This window comes from Trachypithecus francoisi, unplaced genomic scaffold (assembly GCF_009764315.1).
Source record: "Trachypithecus francoisi isolate TF-2019V2 unplaced genomic scaffold, Tfra_2.0 Lachesis_group13, whole genome shotgun sequence".
NCBI classification, from domain to species: Eukaryota; Metazoa; Chordata; class Mammalia; order Primates; family Cercopithecidae; genus Trachypithecus; species Trachypithecus francoisi.
This window is the reverse complement of record NW_022681458.1, coordinates 27,752,734-27,773,357: the sequence shown is the minus strand read 5'-3', so window position 1 is coordinate 27,773,357 and position 20,624 is coordinate 27,752,734. Positions and strand designations below refer to the sequence as shown.

Below are 20,624 nucleotides of genomic sequence, written 5' to 3'. Positions count from 1 at the left end.
AGCTCGGCATGTAAAGCATACAGATGCCAATTGCTTGGGACAGTACTATTAGGCATGTCCCCTTAGCCAATAATGCAAATAAGTTAGCCTTGCTACAGCAAAATTTTGCCTTGCCTTTGAGGAATGGAAGCAGGTTAAAGCAGAGAAGAGATGTCAATATCATCCATACTTTCTGTCCACAAAACTAATCAGAAAATCTTTGACATTTACTCAGAGTAATACCATAACTGAAATAGGTGAATCTATGAATTCTTAATTTAGTAAATCTGTTAGAAACGAGGTCACCATTTTCAAAAGCTGTTCCATTAATTGACTTTTGTGTAAAGCATTGTCTAGCACTGTTTCAGCACCCAGTATTGACAGAAGTGATCACTTGTGTTATCATATGGCACACACTTTTCTGAACCTCCATATGCTTTCGGCTACCTGTCTTTCTATTTTGTACACTCTCCCTTTGAATATTTTTAGGTTTGTAACACTTTTATGTGATTATCATAGTGTTAAACAAAAGTTATAATTTACTGTCTAGGATTATTTTGCATATAACATATAACTGACCCTTTCAGATGTTTTTATTATTATATAACAAGCTTATCAAATAGAAAAATTGAATAACTTAGAAATAATTTTTATTAAATTGTAATTATTAACCTGGTAGCATTAATGTCAGAATAAGATAGCTGAGCTGTGCTGTAATTTCAATTACAAAAATGTATGCTTATTCTTCATTTTGGAAGCCCTCCAACTAAAGAATATATTAGGCAGTGAATACAACATGACAAGCCATTCAATTAAGCAATTTCTAGTTGGTCAGATACATCTTCAGTCAAATTTAACCTTTATAAGGCTTATTCTTGGTCTCTGCTTTGTAGAGATTACATAATTGTTTATTTTAAATGAATATTATATTGAGAGGGATATAATCTAAAAGTCATTGAAATGTTCACTTCTATCAATTTTAGGTTACACACTGTTAGGTAAGAGGATTTAATAAAAGTTTAGAAAGTCTTCATTCATTTTCAAAGTAAACTGCTAGTAGAGAAACTTCCTTACTTCCAAACCGTAATAGAATATATTTTTATTGATAAATGTCCAATTCATTGACTTTTGTCATCTTTCAATTAATTGCTTACATTTTTGTTTTTAATAAGGTTTTAAAAGTTCTTATAACCACTTATCACAACTGCGAACTGACTTGACTTAAAACCATCAGCAAAATAAATGCCTATATTTTAGTAGCTATGCATAAGCAATAACTGGATGCTATGTAAGTGCCCCCTGACCTCCCGAATCCTGCTTCAGTTTTGTTTAGCCTCTGTTTAAGCTCCTGGGGATTATGTGAGCAACCAGGATGGCTTCCAAATAAATAGAGGGATAAGTAACCCAGGTGTGTCCTCTTCGTGCCAGTAATAGGAACTATGCCAGCTGGCTGCCCTCTGGCACTGTGTATAGTGAACAGAATATTTCTTGCATTCCCCAAAAGGAAACTGTAGTAAAAGGAACACAAATGAACTGGATCATTATTCCCATTTCTCAGAAAAGGTCTGTGCAAGAGAAGGGCATAGACTTCATTATTTGCTTTATGACACAAGTTTATTAAGGTTGCCATTGCAGTGATTTTTGTAAGTGAAGGAAGCATCAGAACATCACTGAAACACATACTACAATTGGGAATTACAAACAATAATAGCATATCTTGACTTGGTAATGAGAACAGAAAATGAGACTTCCCTAAACTTTTTCTCAGTATGTATGATCTTATCTAAGACTTGAAATTTTGGTGTCTGCACAAAAACCCAACTCAAATATCTCAGTGGGTTAAAACACAAAAACATATCTCTCTTGCACTACATTGTACAAGGGGGCTTTGCACATCATAATCACTGAGGGGCACAGGCTGGATGGGAGTGCTTGCCTCATACTTTCATATTATCAGATGAAGGGCACAAAGTGGTGGCCAAACACATGCTGACACTTCAGGCTTGCTCCCATGTTGCTTTTGCTCACATTTCATTCATCAGGTAAATCACATGGCCACACCTAGGTACAAGAAGGCACAGAACTGACATTTGTAAATAACTCTAAAACTACTAAACATCCTCATGCTGAGTTTGTCTCAGTTTAAGGAAATGTCAGGATCGAAAATCAGTGCCATGTGCTGGGTTTTGACAGTAGTCAGATCATAAGCATATTCTTATTTAGTAGGAAGGAGGAGGTTTATAAAATCAAATGGTATAATGAGTCTTCTAATTTCATTTTTATTAACTAATAAATTGAGATTTAGGTTTAGGTATAATTATGTTCTTCTTAGGTAATTATAAACCATCAGTGGAACGCGCAATTTGAAATATCTGATTACTCCCTGACAAAGAGTCTGGAAATAGATGAGAAAAAGCCTTTGTGAATCATGGTTCTGATTAGAGTGTAGAATTATGTGGCCAGGAACCAGATTGTTAATAAGGTGGTAAAGCCCATTTATGCTAGAGGAAAAGGAATATTAAATAGATAAGCCATTAAGTTAATTTGCTTATATTCTGTTAAATATGGTATTTATAGATTGTGTACATATTTAATTCCATGATTTTCTGTGTTAAAAGTGATATTAATTCCTTATAGAAAAATTTGAATATATAGAAATGAATGAATACAAAATATTATAAAATAAAAAACATATGAAGTTAGTTACTATTAATATTTGGACACACTTTATTTTAGTTGCACATATGTGTAAATATATCATACATATATCATCTAGAGTATGTGGACACTTTCCTACGTCTGTATTCTTCATGAATATTATTATATTATTATTAATAACTAAATAATGTTTCATCCCCTCGATGCATGGCATTCTATGGTTCAATCAAATTAAACACCCTTTATTTGAAATTCAGGTGTTTCTAGTCCTTCACTATAATAAATAATGACCCATAGAAAACTTTATATGTAGATTTTAGCAAATTGGTCTGAATATTTTCTGAGAGTACATTTTTAGAAATTGACTTACTTACAGAAGGTGTTTGGTCATTATTTAACATAATTGATACATATTACCAAATTTATTTCTAGAAAGTTTGCATTATTACCAGCAGTGTATGAGAGCACTTGTACAAATTTACATGGTATATATATTGAACCTATTATGGTAATGCTTACAGATAGGCTTTATAAATCTTTTAACTGTTTGCTAAATTTTGAAAGATGGGTTGTTGATCAGATGGATTCTCAAACTTCGGTAAGCCTCAGAATCACCTGGAAAGCTCACTGAAAACAGATTTTTGGGCCCCATTCACGGAGACTCTGATTTAGTAAGTTTGGAAAGGGGTTTGAGAATTTGCTTTGTAAGTCCCCAGATAATGTTGATGCCCTGGTCAGAGGATTGCTTTTGGAAGAACTGTTGAAATTGACTAATGGTTTGCATTTCTCTGATGGCGAGTGATGATGAGCATTTTTTCATGTGTCTGTTGGCTGTGTGAATGTCTTCTTTTGAGAAATGTCTGTTCATATCCTTTGCCCACTTTTTGATGGGGTTGTTTGTTTTTTTCTTGTATATTTGTTTGAGTTCTTTGTAGATTCTGGATATTAGCCCTTTGTCAGATGAGTAGGTTGCAAAAATTTTCTCCCATTCTGTAGGTTGCCTGTTCACTCTGATGGTAGTTTCTTTTGCTGTGCAGAAGCTCTTCAGTTTAATTAGATCCCATTTGTCAATTTTGGCTTCTGCTGCCGTTGCTTTTGGTGTTTTAGACATGAAGTCCTTGCCCGTGCCTATGTCCTGAATGGTACTACCTAGATTTTCTTCTAGGGTTTTTATGGTATTAGGTCTAACATTTAAGTCTCTAATCCATCTTGAATTAATCTTTGTATAAGGGGTAAGGAAAGGATCCAGCTTCAGCTTTCTACTTATGGCTAGCCAATTTTCCCAGCACCATTTATTAAATAGGGAATCCTTTCCCCATTTCTTGTTTCTCTCAGGTTTGTCAAAGATCAGATGGCTGTGAGATACCATCTCACACCAGTTAGAATGGCAATCATTAAGAAGTCAGGAAACAACAGGTGTTGGAGAGGATGTGAAGAAATAGGAACACTTTTACACTGTTGGTGGGATTGTAAACTAGTTCAACCATTCTGGAAAACAGTATGGCAATTCCTCAAGGATCTAGAACTAAATGTACCATATGACCCAGCCATCCCACTACTGGGTATATACCCAAAGGATTATAAATTATTCTACTACAAAGACACATGCACATGTATGTTTATTGTGGCACTATTCACAATAGCAAAGACTTGGAATCAACCCAAGTGTCCATCTGTGACAGACTGGATTAAGAAAATGTGGCACGTATACACCATGGAATACTATGCAGCCATAAAAAAGGATGAGTTTGCGTCCTTTGTAGGGACATGGATGCAGCTGGAAACCATCATTCTTAGCAAACTATCACAAGAACAGAAAACCAAACACCGCATGTTCTCACTCATAGGTGGGAACTGAACAATGAGATCACTTGGACTCGGGAAGGGGAACATCACACACTGGGGCCTATCATGGAGGGGGGGAGGAGGGAGGGATTGCATTGGGGAGTTATACATGATATAAATGATGAATTGATGGGTGCTGACGAGTTGATGGGTGCAGCACACCAACGTGGCATAAGTATACATATGTAACAAACCTGCACGTTATGCACATGTACCCTAGAACTTAAAGTATAATAATAAAAAAAAAAAAAGAAATTGACTAATGGCAGTTTGTTTTAAAGTAATAGTCATTATTATTCAATATAGTAAAAATATGTGCTTATTTAACTTTAGAAGCTAAATATTTTCTAAGCATATCACTTTTTGTGTTAGCCTTTAATTGTATTCTGAAAGTGTTTCTTAAAATAATTCCTTCTATGCAAAATACTGTGCATACTAAGAAAAGATAAATCTAATCACTTCCTATGTTTTTAAATCAAGCAGATCTTTTATCTATGTTCTGTTAGTTTATGACACAAATAAGTTTAGTCTAGAAATATAATGTTAAAATAATGACGTTGTGAAGTTTGTAAGTGAATGTTTATGGCTGTACATCTTTTTTGTTCATTTTATGGCTTCAGCCTTATATGAGTCAAAGTTGAAACAGTTTCAGTGATCAATTTAAAATACATTAAAACTATTTTGTTTTATATAAACATCTAGAATAGAAACTTCAAAGACTAGATAGTTGATGAGTACTAAATTAAAAATATTTAGGTACATTTGGGGAAACATCATTTTGCAAATATAATCCCTCTCCCTACAGTCTAAAGCCCAAGAAATGAAAACAAACACAAAGGTCAAGTAATTGAATAAATATATGAGTAAGAAAGACTTTTCCTGACCCATTCTTATTTTCATACTTAGACTGTGAATGTCAATTAGCTCAATCAAGTCTTGCTGATAATGTCAGCTGTCAGTCACTCCTAGGTAGCGATGTGTGAAGTTTGTCAGCGGGTAATGGGCCATTTGAGTGATGAATGAAATAATGAGGGCACAGAAGCCTAAGCAAAACGTCTCCATTTTTGGTAAATTCCTCTCCACATGGGAAATTAAGACAAGGAAAGAAAAGCCATATAAAATCTGTTTTAATAGGGTGTTTATTTTTAAAATATCTATCTTAAAATATCTTTTAACTTTTTATTTTTAAAAATTAATTTAAATGGTCAGTGATGAATTATCATCATTTACCAGTAGTATTGATCAGTGTAAGCAACACTAGGTACTGCAAGAGATAAGCTTGCTCCCAGATTCACATTGATATTTTGACTTGAATTGAATATTTAAATCGAACTTCTTCAGAAGTTTATCAGCAGACTTTCTGAGTCCATGGACTATCTATACTAATAAGACCTTGCTTTATATCTCTGAATAAAGTGTAGTTTCTTTCTTTAGGTTTAACACATTTCTTGTTAGTGTTCTAGTAGGTCTTTATATCTGATTGCTGTTAGAGTTAGTGGAATATTTTTCTTTTCTTTTCTTTTCTTTATTTACAGACAGTGTCTCACTCTGTCTATTCAGGCTGGAGTGCATTGGCACAGTCCTGGATCACTGCAACCTTCACCTCCTGGGCTCAAGCGATCCTCCTGCCTCAGCCCCCCCAAGTAGCTGGGAGTACAGGTGGGAGCCACCATACCTGGCTAATTTTTGTATTTTTTGTAGAGATGGGTTTCACCACATTGCCCAGGCTGGTCTCGAACTCCTGAGCTCAAGTGATCCACCTGCTTCGGCCTACCAAAATAATAGGATTCAGGCATAAGCAACTGCACCCAGACAATATTTTTCTTTTATATCTTCTGTTAATTCATTGCATACTAGCAAAACTTACTAATTTTATAATTTGTCAGATGTAGTCAACCATAGTAATATGGCCTCTTTAGTTTCTTTTTCCTTTTGGCTTATCTATCTAATCATCTATCAATGTAATCATAATATCTGTAATTAATGATAATTTTATCTCCTCCTTTCCAACAGTTTTATTGCTTATTTATTTGCTTATTATCCTTTGCATATTTTTACTCTAACTTTTTCCAATGATTTTTTTTTTTTCATTTATGCTGTACCCTTCACAGGACTGTGAATCCTTGGAGTGGAAGAAATGTATTCTACTTATATTTGTGACCTGTAATTGACATAATGCCTGAAATAGAGTAGATACTCAAATGTTGACAGAATGCCTGATTGAATAATTTTTCACTTCCACTTAAAAATGGTTTGGGGCAATTCCTGTGAATGTTAGTTCAATGAACAGCAAATAACAATATAGGGAAGCAGAGACTTCTGTTGAGTGGCACAGATATAGGGTCGGAGGGGGAAACCTGGGTACCCAAGGGACTCATGGGGAAAGAGGCCCAGTAGATAGCTTGGCTTCCTGTGGGATGCCTAACTGATGTATCACTCAAGTTAAGAAAGAGGTGCCCACTGGGTCTTTGAAATTTAAAATATTTTATTATTTTTTATTTTTTTAAGGGTACAAGTGATAATTTGTATAATTTGTAACATTCTCATCAGTATAATTCAGGTACCCATCACCTTAAATGTTTGTCTTTTCTTTATGTTAGAAATATTTGAATTATTCTCTTCTAGCTATTTTGAAATGTACAGTAGATTATTGTAAACTAGAGTCACCCTACTGTTCTACAGGACACTAGGTCTTATTTCTTCTATGAAACTATGTATTTGTACCCATTATTCAGCCTCTCTTCATCCTTCCTTCTCCACTGATCTTTTTGGCCTCCAGTAACCACCAATCTATTCTTTATCTTCTTAGATCCACTTTTTTAGCTTCCACATATGAGTGAGAACATGCAATATTTGTATTTCTGTGCTTGTCGTATTTCACTTAATATAATCAAGAAATGTCTGCATTCTCATGTTTATTGCAGTACTGTTCATAATAGCTGAAATATGGAATCAACGTAAGTGCCCATGAACGGGTGAGTGAAAAAAGAAAATGTGGTATATATACAATGGAATATTATTCAGCCATAAAAAAGAATGAAATCCTGTCATTTGCAGTAACATGGATGGAACTGGAAGTTATTATGTTAAGTGAAACAGGCCAAGCAAAGGTCTTCCATTTTTTTAAATGTAAGACTATATTTAATTCCAATTGGCCCATAAAGCAATAACTTATTTTATTATTGGTACTGGGACATATAGAGATAACCAGCCATTAACTGGTTATGAAACTGGGATTTGGGGAGGTAAGATTATGTCAAAATCAAGTCTGCTTCAATCAATATACCAGGAGAATATTAAACTTATAATTTGATTAATATAGAATTATTTCATAAAAAATAAGTGGAGTATGAAATAATTCATGATGAATTTGCTTACCAGCTGAAATTAATGTACCACTAGTTGCAGAAATAATAAAAATAGCAATATAAATAGATAACGTTTATTAAGAATTTAATGAACGTGTTAGGTGACTAACATGTGATGAATGCTTTGCAGAGATTATCTCAATCTCCATGCAGCGTTTAAGACAGGTATGATTGGGTTTGCATTTTACAGATAGAAATATATATATATATATGCATATATATGTGTGTATATATATATGTTTTGAAAGCTTGTTAAATAGCTTGCCTGAGTTTGCACCCATATGTGGTGGAGCTGATTTGCTAAGGAAAGCCATTATTTTAGCCCTGACTTCTATTTCACATAGAAATCTTTAAAATAAACACCAGTGCCAGAGCCTTACTCTCAAATCATTATTTAATTTATTTGGGGTGCGACTCAGTGATACAGGTATTTTTTAAAAAGCTGCCTAGTGAGTTCAATGTGCACTTTGAGTAGAGACCAACGAACTATTAAAGCACACTGCTGAGAGCTTAGCTTTGCCTTCCAATTGTACCTTGTCAATACAAAAAAAGGTTATGGTTTTTTTGCTTGGAAGAATAATTTTAAGATTTGTTTTACTTCTTCCATCCTGTACACATTGTTCTTGTTTATACATCTCACATTTACCTCACTGATCTTGCCTACCCATGTATTGGCCATTGTCTCCTGAAATATTTCAGTATATAGGCTGGGTGATATAAGAAATCTGATGCTTACCTCTGCAAGTGAATCTATGCTTAGATTGGGCTGTTTTTACTAGGGTTTTGCTGCTCTTGATGTAAATCTTTTTATAAATAGTTTTTCAGTTATCATTATATTTTACTATTTTTGTTAGCTCTGCTAAATAGGCAGCAGGACCTAGTTGATTAGGTTTTATTAAATACCTCTTTCTATTTGTTTTATATGATGATTAGTTTAACAATGCTTATAAAAATTGCTGTGTTTGTGGTTTCAGATATTTTCATGCAGTACAAACAACTACATGAGACTGGATTTGGATCCATCTTGCTATATTTTCTAACATACTAATTTATGTTAGAAATTCCTTCCCCTATTTCCAACCCAAGCATCATCATTAAAATAAAATACAAGCAAAACAATAGAAAAATAAGCAATCGGCACAAATATGCAATTCAGAAAATATGAAGTAAAGCAAAGAAATAAATATAGAAATGTTTAACAATTATATATGAATCAGCAACAATTTTTCGTAGGTTTTTTATTTTATAGATATAATATAGTATATATGTTCATTATTTATATTGTCCTAGGTGTTGCTTCTTTTAGAATGTAAGCTCCATAAGGGAGATAATTTTGTCTATTTTGTTTAGTGATATATTATAAGAACTGAAACTGGTGCCTATCATAAAATTGACACTCAATAATAAATATTATTTAAAGGAAATAACTATTGAAAGAATGGATTGTTTTAAGTGCATGTGTGTATGCACATGTGTCTGTATACGCCATTAACAAAGATATGGTGAATTGCACACAGTACTACGTGACTGGCAGAAGTATAATTGGTACAGCTTTTCTAAAAAGCAGTCTGTGAAAAGGGATCATGTTTTTCTCAAATATTTATTCTATTTGAATTATTTACAGTTCTAGTATTATGCTTTAAGGAAATACTTAGTGAAGTACAGATTTATAGACCAAATACTCTGTTCATAACGTTGATAACCATAAGAGAGACAAAAATCACTGAATAAGTAAAATGTGGCATTCATCATTCCTTCAAAACAGACTAAATGATGTGAAAATGCAGCACTGATCAATGAAAAATGAGAGAAGATAACAGAGCGTGGTTCCAATTTTGTAAAACTTGAGAGAGAAAGATGGGAAAATATTAAGTAATTAAACCACAGTGTTAATAGTAATTATATCTGGGTGGTGAGACTAAGCTAGCTTTTAGGTTTTTGTAGTATTATGAAGTGCACAAAATTTCTATATTAATATGTACTACTTTGTTAATTAGAAGAATGTTATTTCAGGCCGGAGGCGGTGCTCACGCCTGTAATCCCACCACTTTGGGATGCCAAGGCAGGCGGATCACCGGAGGTCGGGAGTTTGAGATCAGCCTGGCCAATATGGTGAAACTTGTCTCTACTAAAAATACAAAAAATTAGCTGGGCGTGGTGGCACGCACCTGTAGTCCCAGCTACTCGGGAGGCTGAGACACGGGAATTGCCTGAATCCAGAAGGCAGAGGTTGCAGTGAGCCAAGAACCCACCACTGTAATCCATCCTGGGCAACAAAGCGAGACTCCGTCTCAAAAACGAAAAAAAAAAAGAAAAGAGAAAGATTTTTCACGCCTAAAATAATGTTTGAGATAAATAATTTTTGAATACATAAATGGGTGCAAAAATTCATGATATGAGCCTTCTGTCAGAGCAATTTTACAGAATTAGCTAGTAGGGGATTCATAACTTGATTTTTTGAGTCGAGTTAAGCAATTAATCTATCCTTCATTATGTGTTGAGTGCTTATTCGTAGCATGTCTTTTTTCCACTGAGCAAGGACTACTTTCTCATGGACTGAAAATGCTCTTTGATCTGTAGCTATAGTTTGCTTGGTGGAGAGGGAGGTGACCAAGAAATGATATGTGTATTCTAATGTGTGTGATTTGACGGGATTAATAGAAACGGTTTACTTTCAGTAAGTGTTTTTAAATTAGTCCTGTGTCCTTAGATTTAAAAAGAAAATCATAATCAATCAATTAGCAAATGTTAACTTTGTTACCCAATGAAAGTGTTTTTAGTCTGCCATTTATAGGGGACAAAAGGGGCATAAGAATTATGGACTTTTGACTGCTGGCATTGTTGTTGGGCCTGGAAAGCTTATTTAAAAAAAGACAATTAACCAATAATATATGACAATGCTTATTGTGCTCATTGGAATTCAAATAGGGAGTATTTTCAAGTAATTTTTAACATGTAGCTTGAGGCTTAGAATTGTAATTGGTTATATAAATTGATATGTGCCTTATTTAAAATTTTATCTTTTTAAATATTTTCCTCAAAACTGAAATTGGAAATGAAGGACTTCATGTAAATTCTGGGCAAATATAATTATAATGTTTATGTTGTAATTTAGTATTAAATCAGAGTATCAACATGTGCAGTGATTTTAATATTTAACGCAGAGCTCTTGCTTAATATTTTTCTCTAGGATTCAGAATTTCCCATAGATATGCAACCAAATCCAAACCTGAATGTTTGTAAAGAAAATCTTTCTCCAGCAAAATTTGACTACAAGCTGAAAAACATTTTTAGACTACATGAACTTCCAGTGAGCTGGTAGGATTTTTGATGTTTTATTAATGCTTTTGAGATTTTATTTTCATGTCAAAATTTTGGTACTCCTACAGCCATTCACGGTCGACATGGTTTGCTTTTAGCCTTTCAAAATTGCTACTCATAGCAGTGAAAGAATTTGCTTATAGCTGCTGTAAGAATCTTAAAAGTAATTGGTTTAAGCACTTGGTGGCAGTACAGACTAAGTGCACTATTATGTATTTTATTGTAGAGGTTGGAGTAAAAATGCACAAATCATTTGTAGAGAAGTTTCTAGGATTACTTTAAAGATAGGATCTCAGCAACTATGCATTTCATTTGTTTTTTTTACTTACCAATTTTACCAATGTTCTTTTTCCCCATTAATAAGTTATTTTTACTTGTTATGAGGACTGTAATTTTATGAACTATAATTACATAGGTTTAAAGATGAGACTTAGTATTACTCAACATTTATTGAAATAAATTGTTTTAAAAATCTGCATATTTATATTCATAAACATTTATTTTAAAACTTACAAAATGGATAGTAGTTTTATTCAAAATTTAAAAATATTTCTGTAGAAAATATGCATATATAAACCTTATAATTCCATGGTACATTTACATTTAATTAAGTGGCCAGCTTTTGTTGATAATCATGGATACAACATTTTCATTATGGTTTGGTTTATATAGGTAACATTATTTTCTTGCATTTTGTTATACAGTCCCAAATTTATGTAACCGATCTTCAAGAAATCTAAGACTTGTACAAAAACATATGGCATTTGTTTTGTAATTGCTCCTATTATTCTTAAGGAGGACTAATGACTCAGAAGAGACATTAACCACTCTTTAACACATATATTTTACCTGTAGTGAGTATTTTTTTTTATTTGCAAAACTTCCTCTGCTCTTGATGACCATATGGCATGTGCAATCTACTTCCTAAACCCCATTTGTTGATTATTTCCTGGTAGCAAGAATGTTGTCTGTGGTATATGTCATGAGAACATAGCACATATGAATACATCTGTCATGACCAAAAGCAGTGGGTGAATGAATTGAAAAGGTCTGTTAGTAAAGGGAACCATAAAAACGATACATTTGTACCTTAGTGTTCTATTTCAAGATAAAACAAGTGCCTGTACATTCATATGCTAGTCTTTTGGTGTAAGGTCACGACTTTTTCTTAAATGTCTATTGAATGGAATTCTACACAATATTTCTTACCTAAGCCATGCCAGTAATGGGTCTTCTACAATTTCAATTTGTCATTTCTTTTATCTAAAATAAAAACTTCAGACAACTTCAGTTGATCGCCCTACCTTTTTGTAACATTAATTTTCATCAAAAGCAATTTTGTTTATCATTCTCACATTTCATCACCATAACTAATGTTAATACTACAATAGCAAACACAACTGGCTTATAAACAGGTTTAGGACCAAACTCCTGTGACTGTTTATAATCATGAACCTTGGCTGATGAGTGTAGTCAGTGCTGGTCTACTTGTGTGTGATTGGAGAGCTCTGAGCAGTTGTGGTTCAATGAGTGCAGCTTGTGTGTTTTATGGAGATAATGGAACGCATTGGTCAATACAGCAATTATGTGGAGGTTAAGGGAAAAGCTTCTACTAAATGAAAATGTGAAGAAGAAACAGAGGGAAACATTTAGCCCTTAGTCAAAGGCAAAATATGGATTTCAGCTTCATTTATTTCCAGGCTTTGGAAAGACAGCTGTCCTGATTACTACTACTGCAACTCAAAGAATAATGTTTTCGTAACAATCTTCACTAGTTAACCTATTAGGAGGGAAGGTTGTAGCCTTATTAGTTTGTTTATTGGTAGAATAATAAATCGGCAAAAGAAAATTAAACACTAGTCTCTTAGGGTAACATAAGATTAAGTTGTGACTTTGGGACAACTTATTTACATGGGACACTTTTTGCCCGTCTACTTCATTTCCAGTTGGTCTCATTTTCTGCTTCCTTATACTACTATTTCTTTTTTTGCTATGTGTGTTTGTCACTCTTCCAAACACATGGCAAAAGTAGTAGTTTATTCTGCCACTTCTTTCTCTGTACTCTCATTCTATACTACCAATCCTTAACTAGACATAATATAAAACTCAATTTAAAATTATTAGTGTTTCTCAAATAGTTTCATAATCTGTGTCCTTAATTTTAAAACCAGATACCACCCCCTCTACAGATGTACACATACAGAATCTTAGTACTTAGTAAGTCTACAATACAGTGTTTATTGACCCAATTATATGCTTCTTTAAGGAAAAAGACAGTTTTTTTTTTTTTTTGCTTGGGGATTATGTATTTTTAAAGTTTATTTTTGTTTGTTATTTGCCATCAGTGGAAAGAAAGTTCTTCAGCTATGGTGTATAGTTTTCTTAACTTCAAAAATACAGCAATAAAAGTAATGATAATGACAATGGAAATAATATAAATAACAATGCTTTACTGAACCTCTATAAGTACCAGGATTCAGCTGCTATATACACACACTATCTCTGACCTTTATATTTCTATAAGGCAGTTGTTATTTTTCTCTCTCTGTCTCTCCTTTCTCCTTCTCAGTCACACACATACACGAGACTCAGACACCTTGCAAATCACAAAGAAAGAATTTGTGTCAGATCTGGTTAACCCAAAGGCAAACTACAAAATGGTGAATAAGCCACACATTATTTTAAATACATAAAAGGAAAAAATAATCTCTGCTTTTATAGTTGGGCATACAATTTTGCCAGTAATACACAACTATATGTCCCATGATTGGGGCAAAATGCATGACATGCATGACCTAGGATAATTGCTATAAACTTAAATATGAAAATAAGTAGTTAGATTGTGTTTAAGTGCAGAATAATTATGTATTTTTTCTTCTGGAAAAACAGATTTATCAAAATGTATTTTTATAATGTTTTTCTAACAAGGTCATAATAAAATCAATGCATATTAAAATCCAGGTAATTTAAAAATCAGTGATGTCTTACTAGTTTGCATTTTCTTAGAGTATGGTTTCACAGGTCAAAGAACCAGAAAGATTTTAAATTAAATTAGTTAAGAGAGTTTTTAAGCTCTGATTTAGGTAGATGTCTTTCTTCTACTCTTACAGGTTGCTTCCCATCAGCCTACAACATGTCTTCCAGTGATGGCCACTAGTTGTTTGTTTGTTTGTTTTGTTTTTTGAGATGGAGTCTCGCTCTATTGCTCAGGCTGGAGGGCAGTGGTGTGATCTCGGCTGACTGCAGACTCCGATTCCCAGGTTCAAGGGATTCTCCTGCCTCAGCCTCCTGAGTAGCTGGAACCACAGGCGCCTGCCACCACATCTGGCTAATTTTTGTATTTTTAGTAGAGATGGGGTTTCATCATTGTGGCCAAGTTGTTTAACATTTTTTTTTTCTTATCCAGAAAGCTCCCCATCAAACCTATGCTGTTTCTTCATATCCTGCTCATTGTCTCTAAGGAGGCTGACAAAAGTGCGGACTTAACTAACACCCTCCACTTGTCCTTACCATTCTTTCCTGCCATCAGGTTATCTTCCTTTCTTCTCCCAAAACTGCTCTTGCCAGTCATTAGCCACGCCCCGTGTCCACCACCCGTCGTCACTCACTCGTTCTCATTTTCTTCACCTCTGAGCTGCAGTCAGTACAACTGACTACTCCTGCTTTTCCTCTCCTGACTCCTATTATTTGCGAGCTCCTAGTATTCCTGCTGACCCCCAGGCTCATATCCTTCTCAGTATCTTCAGTGAGCTGCTCTTCTCTGGCCAGATTTCTGGTTGACAGGTTGGCCCTAGACTCAACTTTATAGCTTCTTCTTTTCACTCTCATTTGCAGGTGGCTTCTTCCATTATCTGGCTTTAAATACTTTACATATGGTGGTGTCTCTACCATGACATCTCTCCTGAGCTTGAATATCTAATGGTTTCTCCAAATTTTCATCTGTCCAAAAAGTAACTTTGGTTTCCCCCCAGAAAACCTAATCTTCTCCTTACCTTCCTCATTTTTGCAAAAGTACCAAATCTGTGTGAACTTACTTAAGCTAAAAGCCTAGCAGTCATTTAAAAAATTCCTCATTCTCTCACCCTGCAATTCCCACCATTAAATCTACCAGAAAGTCTGATAAGCCTTTCCTCCAGAATATATTTAATTTTTTCCCACTTCTTTCTATCTGTATTACTATGGTCATTTCTCATACTCTTGCAAAAGCCTCCTAATTTACCCTGTCTTACCCCACAATAATTACTCATGTCACAATAGCCAAACACATTTTAAAAATGTAAATCAGATCATCAGATTTCCTGCTTTAAATACAATGACGTCTTCCGCTTGTTGAAAAAAATAAAACCCAAACTTCTTACTGTGTGGCCTTTGCAAGATGAGACTCTTGCCTACCTCTTTGGCTGTATACTCTCCCACTCTCCCTTTCCCTATCTCCTCAGCGACACCAGACTTCTCACTATTCTGCAAACATGCCACACTTATTCCTACTCCAAGGTCTTTCCACTACCTTCTCCATGGACTCCCCGTATTACTTCTCCAATTTTTACATGTCTAGCTCATTCTAACCTCTCTTAGCTCAAATGTTACCTCTTCAGAGAGGCAGTGCCTGAAAAATCTAGCTAATATTTTACTCCTCACTCTCTTAGTCACGTTCAGTCCTTTCATTCTACTTTATTTCATTCTTGGTTCTCAGTAGGCATGCAAGTGTCTTCTTAGTTTATGTGTGGCAGAGATGGGTAGATGCTCACCAGTCCAGTTTCCTCTTCTCTGAGCCCTTTGGGAGATTATATCTTCAGTTTGGAATTGAACTTGGGAATTTGGCCATGTGCCTAAAAATAACCAAAGGCGGTGCACATCACTTCCAGACCTAACCCTGAAGACCTCCACTGGTATTCACTGTTGACTTTGAAAGTTCTAAGCCATGTAATAGAAGAAGCATGGTTCCCTGAAACATTTGTTGGTTGTAGAGTTCTCCAAACTTTATCAAGCTTTAATTTTCCAGACTAATGGGCTATCTCTTTGTGAAATTAGATGTTAGGCCATACGTGATAGATGAATTTTAAAAATAAAATGATTGAAGACATTTTCACATTCACTCATTCACACACACAAAAATATTATTGAACATGTATCAAGCACTCTTCTGGGCAGTTAACTAACCAGACACAAATCTGTTCTGAGGGAGATTACATTGATTGAAGGAACAGTTAATAAGCCAATAGCGAACACATACTGTATTTGATGGCCATAAATGCTATAGAAAAACATAAAGCGAGACAGAGGGAAACTGAGCGTAGGATGAATTCAGTTGTAAAGAGAGTGGCCAGAACTTTTTTTGAGAAAGTGATATGTGAGGGAAACCTGAAGCAGGTGATGAAGTGAGACATGTGGAGCACTAGGAAGAAGCTTAGAGACAGAAGGAATAGCAAATGCAAGGCCTTGAGGTGGGAGCATATCCAAAATATTGCGGGAACAGCAAGGAGTCCAGCATGGACAGAATAAGTGAGCTTGAAAAATAGGAGGGGTAATATAAAATTAAGTACTTAGGGATCAAAGAGGCTGTGACTTAGGGTCTTATAAATCATAGTAAAGAGGACTTTGAATTTTAATCTGAGAATGTTAGGAAGGTATTAGAGGATTTTGAACAGAAGAATTATGCGATTTTACGTAGGTAAAAAAAAGTGTCTGTAACTGCTGTGAGGAAATTATGCTGTTATGGGGGTTAAGAATAGAAGCTGGTAGACTAGTTAGCAACTATTTCAGTAATCCAAGAAAATTATAAGGTTTCCTGGACTAAGTTGACAGTGATATAGAGGCTAATGAGTAGTCAGATTTTCATTATTTTTTTGATAGGAGAGTTGACAGGATTTTCTGATGGGCTGGTTGTGGAGTGAAAGAAAGAATTTAAGAATGATTCCAAGGTTTTTGGCCTGAGAACAGGAAGAATAAAGTGACCATTAATTTACATAGGGAAGACTAAGGGAGGAACAGGTTTGGACAGGTTTGACATGTTAAGCGATTGATGGTAATTAAACTAAGTGAACTTAGATATACATAGGACACCTTGGACTGTGCTGTGAGCAAAGTTCACAATTGTGTATGCTACCTAGCCAACAGGTTCATGTCAGTACTATTGCATGTATTTTAATTGAAACAGACACCAGAAATAAAGTTACTAAGTAGCTTTTACTGTGAAAATATGGGCATTATAGAAATGTAACTTTTGGACATGAGTCAGTATAAAGCTTAAGTACTTAATTATATATATCCATATCTAAACTATATTAGTTAAATTATATGTTTTCATAATTAATCACATATTAAATTATATGTTTTCATAATAAGTTCACATTTTAAAATGTGAGTTTTGAAATTAAATATCTTGAAAATAATTATAGATATTTGTATTTTCCAGTGGATATTTATAAGTTTAAATTATGTTGTAATTTTCATGTTTACATCCCATCAAAACAAACAAGCAAGATATTAGAGCAAAGTCTATATTTAAATTTTGCATTTCTGAGAGAAAGAACTTATACTCCATTAAGCTTCAAGAAAATTCCCCTTAGGAAGGTGATAATTACATACAATTAAAACACTTGCGATCATTATTTATAAGTATTTTACAGAATAATTTAAAATATTTTCTATAATATAAAGATAAATTCTGCTAGTTTTATAGTTTATTATCAAAGTACTAAGGTATTCACCTGGCTTCTATTAAATAATAATATTTATGCCATTAAATTTTAAGAAGAAAGGTGTACAATATGCAGCAAATGTAAACATTCATTTTAATGAGCTATTTATCTTTTTGGGGTATGTTCTATGAATAAATACATTACCTAATTAGTAGATTAGATTTTCAATTTATTTCAGATTGTCTTTAGAGCCACTGCATGTGTCTATCTTCAACTTTAAAGTACGTTTGTTTAGACACTGGGTTTTCTGAGCAGCTATCATCTTCCAGAAGGTGTTCTACTTTGTTTTTTTTTTACGGTCAACTCACAGCTAAAATTATGGAAAGGCTTTAACATTGGTCACAGATGATGCACAGAGCATTTTCAATTCCAGCATTTCACAGACTCGGTGATAGACCGACAGTTGCCCTTCTGGGACTATAAACATTTTTCATTCCCTTTTAATTATCTAGATCTATAGTAATAACCACAGTGATCTACAAGAAGGCATTCTTGGACATACTATAATTATATACCGCAATTATGTGTAGTGCCAACAGTATATAAAAATCCCACCCTTTAACTACGGTTGGTAAGAAATGAAACTATGCTTTTCTGCCTTAGGACATAGTTTCAGTTTTTGAAAAATTAAGACATTCCATTTTTACATAAAACTTTTTCTGGAGTATATTATTATGGTAAGGCAGGTCTATTTCCATGGACTGACAATACATTAAGAATAGTCCAATAAATATGGAAAGCATCTCCCACTCCAGCTTTCTCCTTAGCTACCTACTGGTATTTCCTATTTCATACTGTGTAATAGAAAGGGAAATGCAAGTTCATAGCAAAGGTTAATCTTTGTAATGCACAATGTCGGAGAAGATGGTTTAGAACAAGTACCAATATATCTCTTGTTCTCTTTGAAAATTTATTTAGTATATCAAACTATATTATATTCACACATGTACTCATTATTCTGTTTAAATAATTAAAGGTGGCAAGACCTGATGAAGTATGAGCAATCAGTAATTTTGATTTAGGTGAAGCACCCATCAGATAATGTCAGTAGTAATTGCCACTTGCCAATGTCTTGGCAAGTTGAGGTGAAACCAATGTCTTTAGTCCATGTTAAAGTCAATGCATGTGGAATGGTATCCCATAATTGACTTTTAAAAAATTTTTTTTTATGATGAATGGGTTGTAAACATGAGTGCTTGTGTCATAGATCTAAATCTTAAACCAATTTTGGCAATTTCTTATAGGACCATAACTAGAATGATATGGTCATATTGGTTTATATCATTAAATTTTTCATATTAAAAAGGCTTTTATAGTCCAATAGAAAGTAATACAACTTTCATTAGATTTATATACTTAATATATAAACAATATTGATGCTCTCATTTCAACTTTTAAACTCCTGACATTATCCTACACTGCAATGACTATTAATTCAGAGTACCTCATGAAATAAGACATTTCAACTTGCATATCTTGTGAGCACCTCAAATTCAGCAGGTCTCAATACCAGCTCTCCTTTTTCATCATTTTCCTCCTCTCCATGCTCACCAACTTTCTCCCATTTTATTTGATGTTATTATCATCCATATGGTCACCTAAGATGACCTGTGAGTCTTTTTAACATCCTCTTTACCGCTTATTTATCACATGCAATCCATCACTTAAGCCTGTGTATTTTATGTCCAAAATGAGTTATTCAGTCATTCACGTCTGTCAAAGACCATCATCTGTCACTTAGGCTTCCCCAGCAGCTTCCTATGGTCTGCCTCCAGTCACTCCTCCAACTGGAATTTATCCTCCCTACTGCCGTCATAGTAGTCTTTCTAAAATAAAGATCCAATATCTTATTTCTGCTTTAAAATCTTTATTTTTCAAGCCCTTGACACATTTGGCTCTTCCCTATGTAGCTCTAACCCATTTTTTTTCTAGTACTATCGTGTCCTTTGCTTCTGCACCCCTTATGCTCTATATTCCAAGAAATCCCTTCATGTGTTCATGCATTGGCTCATGTTCCTTTCACCATTATGCATGTTACCTCCTTTTTCTACTTGTCAATATTCAAGCAACCTAAAGTATGTTTCTATACTAAACTAGAGCCCCTTTCTGTACTCTTGATATTAGGTACATAGCCTAGAAAATGCATAATATAGGGGTGCATAGAACAGATCCTATGGATTCCCAATGATTTATTTTTGTGTCTATGTCTCCCAACACCCCAGTAGGGACTCTTAAAGGCACAGATCATATCTTGTCATTATGAATAGTCCCTGACAGATAGGTGGTGACTTAGTATGTGTTGAAAGCATGAATGCATTACTTAAGTTATTATGATTGTCTGTTGTTCCATAGCCAGGTTTTTCAACATACTGTATATTATCTACTTATAACCTAGGTATCACCAGCAGTCACCCTATCTTTTAAAATTTATTTAGCTTGAATATCAAGAAGTTTCTATGAATGCCTGTGGTGTAGTTTGCCCACTCATTATCGTAACCATAACTGGCATTCTCTGTGCCTATAGGGTAGCTATAAACACTACTCTCATAATAATAAGAGTTACTTCTGTCATGTGCTCATGACCCAATTCTCTCACACTTTTCAGAAAGCACAAAGAGGACCCCTTTTTTTTCCAGCCCGCCTTATTCACTCAAATTTCTAGGTTTCTTACTCTTGCTTATCTGTTTTCTCAACAGTCATTCTCCAATTCTGATATGGACTTTCTCCTCCTGGTTTCCAGACATCTGGTTTC

The 20,624-nt window shown here is 34.3% G+C and overlaps 1 protein-coding gene across 3 annotated transcripts in view; it reads left to right on the top strand.

Annotated features, from left to right (window-relative positions):
- SPAG16 (sperm associated antigen 16) overlaps positions 1–20,624 on the top strand; it is a 1,188,211-nt gene that overhangs the window by 183,824 nt on the left and 983,763 nt on the right. For all 3 annotated transcript variants that reach the window (XM_033230389.1, XM_033230390.1, XM_033230388.1), the window contains one exon: positions 11,041–11,168. In XM_033230389.1, coding sequence (XP_033086280.1) covers positions 11,041–11,168 — 128 coding nt within the window. The remainder of the gene's footprint in view (positions 1–11,040; positions 11,169–20,624) is intronic.